Here is an 8,426-nt window from a genome sequence, read left to right as displayed (position 1 = left end):
TGTAGCTCACGAAAGCTCATGCTGAAATAAATGTGTTAGTCTCTAAGGTGCCACAAGTACTCCTGTTCTTTTTGCAGAAAAAAGATAGATAGATAGATAGATAGATAGATAGATAGATACTGTGGATTGCAATGATTAATTTGTTTGCACTTGCACAAAAACTATGCCCAATAAAAAATAAATATTTGCCCAGAATTTGTCATTGCTGTGCACGATACCTTGACCCACCGTGTTTCATCTCTGTGTTCAAAGACTGTTCATTTTTTCAAACATTTCTTGCCCACAATCCTTCTTAAAGAATCTTTCACTTCCTTGTTTCTAAGGCTGTAGATGAAGGGATTCAACATGGGAACAAAAAGCGTATAAAACACAGACATCGCTTTCCTTGGGAACAGAGAAGCTAGCTTACTGGGTTGGGCGTACATCAAAGCAGTGGACCCATAAAATAAAGTCACAACCATCATATGGGAGGTGCAGGTGGAGAAGGCTCTGTGTCTGCCTTCAGCAGAGCGAATCCTGAGGATGGTGGAGATGATATAGATATAGGAGATGAGCACAATCAGGGCAGTGCTCACTATGATGAGGCCACAGAAGGTAAACATCACAAGATAATTGACATACGTGTCACTACAGGAGAGACTAATCAAGGGAGGGCCATCACAGAAGAAATTATCAATCTCATTAGACCCACAATGGTTCAATGTAAAGGTGAAACCTGTTTGCACCATTGAATTCACACAGCCGCAGATATATGACCCTGCAACCAGCTGAATGCAAACCCACTTGGACATGGTGACGGGATACAAGAGTGGGTTGCAGATGGCAGAGCATCTATCATACGCCATCACTGCAAGCAGAAATGCTTCGGTGGTGAGGCAGACAGTGATGAAGAAGAATTGGGTGGCACATCCATTGTAGGAAATGGCTTTACTCCCTGCTAGGAAGCTCACCCTGGCTCTGGGGACAACAGAGGAAGAGCAGCAGAAGTCTAAGAAGGACAGATTCTTGAGGAAGAAGTACATGGGGGTATGAAGGTGAGAGTCAGCTCTAATGATGAGGACCAGGATGGTGTTTCCCAGCATGGTTATGATGTAAATCACCAGGAACATCACAAAGGGGACAATCTGGAACCACAGACCTCTTCCAAACCCCAGCAGGATGAATTCTTTCACTCCTGTGTGGTTTACTTTTCTTACTGGCTCCATGGCTGACATTTCCTTTCGAAAAAAGAACAAGGTAAAAATTAAAAAGGTCAAATACAGAAGATACATTGAAGCTTTTCCTAAATGTTCTTCAACTCAATTGGGGTTATTCACTTAGATGCTTTGGAAATTCCCAGTAGGTTCCGAAATATCTTTAAAAATCTGGCCTCTGTTTTTTTGTTTTTTTGTTTGTTTGTTTTAGAAAAAATTACTATGAAGTCTAGATTAATCAACTTTCTCCTACAATTGTGATTCTTGACTCTTCTTGGCTGATTAAGATGTTGGCAAAATCCTCCATGAGTAACACCACTGATTTATAAAAGGGTTGTAGAGATAGGACTATCTATCTATGATGTAATTAATTATCATTTCTGCTCCTGACAGATTGCAATGGTTCTAGCTGAGAGCTTTGACCTCTGTACAAAATACCCTTACTCAGGAACATCCAATGGGAGTTTTGCATGAGTATTGCTGAGGAAAGTCTGAGTATGAATGTAAGGACTCAGTATTTGCTTTTGACTACAAGTTACTTCTACTTTAGCTGGCTTGTGTGTGAAGTGTCTGATTCTGCCACCCTTAGTCACATTCAGTAGTACCTTCTTTCCCGTGTAACCTTCTTGATAACAATGGATTGTTCATTTCAACTGTTTGATAATTAACCTTACAAGTACGTGTATTCATGGCTAATCACCCTAGATTTGAATCTTTTCCATCAGAGGGAGGGCTGTTGGGCTCTGGTCACTGGAAGCTAGGTCAACAACCTATAGATATCCAGAAAATTCTTCCAAGATGCTTCTAGAGCCCTACAGAGGGATAGCTCAGTGGTTTGAGCGTTGGCTTGCTAAACCTAGGGTTGTGAGTTCAATCCTTGAGGGGGTCACTTAGGGAGCTGGGGCAAAATCAGTACTTAGCCCTGGTTACAAAGGCAGGGGGCTGGACTTAATGGCCTTTTAAGGTTCTTTTCCAGCTCTATGAGATAGGTATATCTCCATATATTACAAAGCATTTCCCAATTTTTCTAATGTCTGGGTGAGGTGTAGAGTAGGTGTGAAAACAACAGATGAAACAATTCACACCCTACTTTTAGAAAGTCTATACCCTGAAATTTTCAATATTTTGACTAAAGCCTGGCAAGCAAAACCAATTGAACCATTTGGTATCTGACCCAGTGGTGAGCTGGAGCCAGTTCCCACAGGTTCCCAAGAACTGGTTGCTAAAATTAGACATCCGTGGAGAACCGGTGGTTAAAGGGCCAGGGAGTGGGCAAAGAACTCCGGTCCGCGGGCCAGACCATCCTGTTGCTCCCAGGATTCCCAGCTGGGGATGCTGAGGCTCCCCCGGCCCTTCCCCTGCTTCCCCCCAGCTGCAGCGTGGCCAGCCACCAGCATCAGCTGGGCAGCTCAGCTGAGCTCCAGAGTCATCCTGCTGCCGCGTTTGGAGAGACCCAGTAAGGTGTGTTGGTGGGGTGGGTCCTGCTGCCACCGCCAGGGCTGGCCAGAGGGGAGGGGAGGGGGCAAGTGGGGCAATTGGCCCAGGCCTTGCAGGGGCCCCTGGCCTCAGGAGGATCTCTTCCCCGGGCCCTCCCCCGCTTCCCCCACCACGAAGATCCGCAGCATGGCCAGCAGCTGGGCAGCCCAGCTGAGCTCTGTGCTGCCGGCAAGGTAAGGGTGCTGCAACAGGATTCTGCACTTGTCCTTGTTGAACCTCATCAGATTTCTTTTCGCCCAATCCTCCAATTTGTCTAGGTCACTCTGGACCCTATTCCTACCCTCCAGCACATCTACCTCTCCCCTCAGCTTAGTGTCATCCTTGAACTTGCTGAGGGTGCAAGTCATCCCATCATCCAGATCATTAATAAAGATGTTGAGCAAAACCAGCCCCAGGACATACCCCTGTGGCACTCCGCTTGATACCAGCTGCCAACTAGATATTTAGCCGTTGATCACTACCTGTTGAGCCTGACAATCTAGCCAGCTTTCTATCCACCTTATAGTTCCTTCATCCAATCCATACATTTTTAATTTGCTAGGTTTGCCTTCAGCTGGTGGTGGGGTCATATATCAGCGGCTGCGTGCATGCCATCGTGCAAACAGGCTTCTCCTTTACACTGAACTATTGTGGCCCTAATGAGATGGATCATTTCTTCGGTAACAGCCCTCCACTGATTAGTCTCTCCTGCAGTGACACGTACGTCAATTATCTTGTGTTGTTTACCTTCTGCGGCCTCATCGTAGTGACCACTGCCATGATTGTGCTCATCTCCTATGTCTATGTCATCTCCACCATCCTCAGGATTCACTCTTCCACTGGCAGGTGCAGAGCCTTCTCCATCTGCACCTCCCACATGATGGTTGTGACTTTATTTTATGGGCCCATGCTTTGATGTATGCCCAGTCCACTAGTCTGTCTTCTCTGTACCGAAGAAAAGTGGTGTCCTTGTTTTACACCTTTGTCACCCCCATGTTGAATCCCTTCATCTACAGCCTTAGGAACAAGGATGTAAAAGAAGCTTTGAGAAGGACTATGGGCCACAAACTCTTGACAAAATGAGCCTTACATTTCAACATAGAGACAGAACATAACATGTCAGGGCTGTTCTTAATTTGCACAAAAAACAGGAGCAACAACAAAAACTAGAGAATTACGACAAGATATTTCTTTGTTTTTATTTTTTATTTTTTTTATCCAGCTATAAAACTAGGAGTTTTTGAGATATCTGGTTGGACATCTAGTTGAATAGGTCGTTTGTCTGTCCATCTCGCTCTTTCTCTACCTATTACTATCACCATTCTCTCTCTCTAATTGGTACTCTAATCATACCTGTTCATATCAGTAGCTTGGGAGATTATTTAGTCATAGAGACTTACAAAACTCTAAAATATCTTTATCATTTATGGAGACTGTTATCCTTTAGGACATGAGACACCCACTGACTTCCTGGACTAGGATGCAATTTTCCTCATGGTTTAGCCTATAATTGCCCTTTCTCTGAAGCAGCTGATTTTGGCCACATTTTGTTCTAATTCATAATGAACAAAAATTTGGAAATGCCAAAATTTCTCATTGAATGGTAATTAATATTAAGTCCCCTAACATCCTAACATTTAACACCCGCCCTCAACCTCTGCTGCCTCCTAGTATCCATTATACAGTATTGCCGCCCCTTCACCACCCCACACTCTGCTGCCCCTAGTGCCCATTACACAGTATAGCCGCCCCTTCACCATCCCACTCTCTGCTGCCCCTAGTGCCCATTATACAGTATAGCCTCCCCTTCCCCACCCCCACCCTCTGCTGCCCCTAGTGCCCATTATACAGTATAGCCGCCCCGTCCCCACCCCCACTCTCTGCTGCCCCCTAGTGCCCATTATACAGTGTAGCTGGGTTTGTCTGAATTTATTGTCTGTGAAAGGTGCTAGATTGACAGCCTTGGAGAATGAATCCCTCTCTTCACCACGGAACATATACACCATGAGCAGGGGCTATGTAAAATTCTTTATGCTACTCTACCAATATATGCTGACTGTGACCAATAAGGATGACCTAGAGAAGGGAAAGAAAAGCTCACTCTTCATACCCCATTCAATCCATTGCTGCTCTGCTGAGTATTCCAGCAAGGGAGACAATTTGTGCCATTTGTTGCTGGTGGCATTTTATGTTGTGAGGGGAGTTAGATTGTGACTGGAGCTAGTTGGGAAAAAAATGTTTTGGGTTTTTTTAAAAATCCATTTTTTTTGTTTAAATGGTCCAATTTTGAGGAAATTATTTTAAAACTGAAAGCTTTCCACCAGCTCTAGCTGTGACCCTATTCCTTTCCCACAGGCTACAAAACACAGTGTCTGGTTTTGTATGAATGAAATATCCTCTTTTTAGTCATCACAGTTAAACCCTCAATCACCTCTTCCATTGGGGATGTTACAATCACAACTGGTTGGAAGATACCAATTATTTTACAGGATTTTTTTAAAATGTGTTTTGAAATATATTTTTTCAATTTCCCCAAATTGTAGTTCAATTTTTCCCTAAACCAAAGCCGTTTGTGAGGAATTTTGAAAGAAATAAAATGTTATCCAAATTTCCTGGGCCAAATCTTCGGCATTTTTCAATGGCGAAAGAAAAGTGAAAGCTGTTTCCTCCTCCCCTGAGTTTTTCAGTATACAGATATCATTTTTGGCAACAAATAAGAATCAGTTTTATGAAAATCAACAATTTGTACTGGAAAGTAAAACAAAAACTGAAGTTGTTTTTTTTAACTGAAAACCAAAAAAAGTTACAAAAAATGGATTATCATTTGGTCAATGTAAATTCAGACGATTTTTATAAAAGCATAGAATTATAGAAGATTAGGGTTGGAAGAGACCTCAGGAGGTCGTCTAGTTGAACCCCCTGCTAAAAGCATGAACAAGCCCATCTAAATCATCCCAGTTATGACTTTGTCCAGCTGGGCCTTAAAAAACTCTATGGATGGAGATTCCACCACCTCCACCACATTTTTGTTTTGGCTAAAAAGCTATTTTCTATCACACAGACACATACAAACTTGTAGAGACAAAAATGTCATCCAGCGCCAGTTACATCAGTGAGAAATGAATCACTCGACTTTATCAAGGATTTTAAATGATGGCACCCGGAACTGTATGTCGAGACTCAGATTTTAAAGAAAAGAAGGGGATATGGGCAGCCAAATCTCATTAATTTTCTTGTGAACTGGGCACCCAAATGCCTTAAACTGTGTTGAAAATCTGAACCACATCCTTCATTTGAGTCTCTGAGATCTCACAAGTTAAGCAGGGTTTGTCTGCTTGGTTTTTTGGATGGGAAACCAGCAAGAATACTTCAGTGAGCAGGCTAGGTAGCTCAGGTTTTGTGTGTGTGTGTGTGTGTGTGTGTGTGTGTGTGTGTGTGTGTGTGTGTGTGTGTGAGAGAGAGAGAGAGAGAGAGAGAGAGAGAGAGATCTCCTTGGCCTTAGTGCTGGCTCTGATGCTCCAGCACAGCAGTAGGGGGCACCGTGTTGCAAGGTGGGGGCTCATTAGAGGTACCTCCCCTCAGCACCTGAACTGAGCCCAGTGGCTTGGCATGATTCTAAGGGAAAGTTCTATGGCCTTTTGCAGAGTTACGGCTTCCCAGGATTACATCCCCCATCCTGTAAGCATTCTTTTCTCTGAGATCTATACCTTTCCATTTAGCCCCATTAAAGCACAAACGTTCTTCATTGGTTTATTGGAAGATATTTGCATCTGCTTTGAAAACTAACAAGCTGAGAATAATTGTCTATGTCTGGGATTTTCAGTGGAGCCCAAGGGAGTTGAGTAGCCAAATGCCACTGAAATTCTCTGATCCTGATTTTTACTCATCTCTGTGCTGCAGCCTGTTGGGAATGAGACCTTGGGAGTGAGGTGTCTGGGTATTCTATATGATAGATCTGCTGATGAGTCACTTCACCCACACTCTGCTTTGAGCAAAGATGGGCTTGGTATGTGTTTGGGGGTTGGGTTTTTCCATCCTTTAGCAGATGTGCAAGGCGCACCCTGTGTCACTTCTTATAAGCAATGTGGGGACGAGAAGCAAGTGGAAACAGTACTTATGACCAAGGTAAATGCTTCTGTATGAGCACTGAAGATGTTATCTTATTACAGCAGAGCAGAGAGTTAGATAGGGTCTTAAAGGGCCAGCGTCCAGAGTTTCCAAAGGTATTTCAGCACCTAAAGATGCAGCTACTTACCCAATGGGCATTTCAAAAGCAATTGTTTTCAAGAAGGGAGATTGACCCAGTGCTTATGGCATGGTTGGAGTTATGAGTGACCTGTCTTCAATTCTCTGTTCTGCTGCAGATTTCCTGTGTGATTGTGGCTAAGCCAGGTACATAATGGTTTAATTTACATTGAAACCAAAAGGATTTAGGCACCTGCTTCCATGCCCTTGAAAATCGTACTACGTGTCTAGCTGAATTTTTAGGTGCCTAAATACCTTTGGAAAATTGGCCTTTGTTTCTACAGATGTAAATATGGAATTCCTCCAGGCCTCACAAGGATCAATACATTTTAGATTGTGGGGTTTTCCAGTGCTAGGGTTATGGGGCTCAGGTAAGTACCTCCATGTTCTGATTTCAGTAGCTCTGAAGAGACCCTCCAGATTCACACCGGGGTCACTGAGATCAAAATCTTGTTTTCCAGGGTCTGAGATAATGGCCCGACTTCTGCAGTCTTTTCTCAGGCAAAAATCTCACTGGCATCAGAAGGAGTTTTGCCTAAATATTAGTGAAAACTGGCCCTGCACTTCTTACTTATGTGCGTAGCTACACTGAAGAGAATCCCATATTTCTTGTGGCGTAAGAGCTGGTTTATCACAGACTTTCTACCAGTATAACTATTTTAGTTATGACCATGTTTTTTTTAATCAATAGAGGTATACAGTACCAACTCCTTGTGTAGGCATAGTTATAACTTATTCCTAGAACTGGTTTGAAACAATATGCTGTTTTGCCAAGAAATATCAGTCTCCACGAAACTTTCATCTGGAAGTTTTTTGGGTACAGGGTACAAAGAAAGAGAGATTCAGTAGCTGTGTGCTTAGGGTAGGAGCTGGGGGTGTGGAAAAATGATATTCAATCTGTCCTCTGCCTGAATTGGAATCCTTGGCTGGAAAAAAATTCTGCTGTGATTCATGCAGAATAGGGACTCAAAGCTGGGTTTCTCCCATCCAGACTACTTATTAACCCCAGGTGATACCCACCACTCTCTCAACACAGTTCTGTTTTCATGAAAATGTTCCGAAGGTTTTGTTTTCATAGCATTATAGAAATGAGGCAGGAGTAAATATACTTAGACCATCCGTGACGGGTGTTCATCTGCAAATTTGACACCATCAGCTCAGGATTAAAGAAAGACTGTGAATGGCATGCCAACTACAGAACCAGTTTCTCTTCCCTTGGTTTTCACACCTCAACTGCTAGAACAGGGCCTCATCCTCCCTGATCGAACTAACCTCATTATCTCTAGCTTGCTTCTTGCTTGCATATATATACCTGCCCCTGGAAATTTCCACTACTTGCATCCGAAGAGGTGGGTATTCACCCACAAAAGCTCATGCTCCAAAACGTCTGTTAGTCTATAAGGTGCCACAGGATTCTTTGCTGCAGTTTCATACTAGTGATTAGCAATTGATAATCAATAATATAATCTGTTCATCTTATATAACACTTTACATTTTATCTCCCCCTTTAGC

General features: G+C 43.2%; 1 protein-coding gene across 1 annotated transcript; it reads right to left on the bottom strand.

Moving 5' to 3' along the window:
- Nucleotides 1–257: 257 nt before the first annotated feature.
- LOC120380030 (olfactory receptor 12-like) lies at nucleotides 258–1,205 on the bottom strand. Its single transcript, XM_039497535.1, has one exon. The coding sequence runs from the start codon at nucleotides 1,203–1,205 to the stop codon at nucleotides 258–260; it is 948 nt and encodes a 315-aa protein (XP_039353469.1).
- Nucleotides 1,206–8,426: the final 7,221 nt, after the last annotated feature.

This window comes from Mauremys reevesii, linkage group 13, assembly GCF_016161935.1.
Source record: "Mauremys reevesii isolate NIE-2019 linkage group 13, ASM1616193v1, whole genome shotgun sequence".
NCBI lineage: Eukaryota > Metazoa > Chordata > Testudines > Geoemydidae > Mauremys > Mauremys reevesii.
Note: the sequence above shows the minus strand (reverse complement) of the source record. Positions and strands in the feature narration are given on the sequence as shown.

Coding starts and splice junctions, on each gene's coding strand:
- LOC120380030 (XM_039497535.1), bottom strand. CDS start 1,205: ATGGAGCCAGTAAGAAAAGTAAACCACACAGGAGTGAAAGAATTCATC.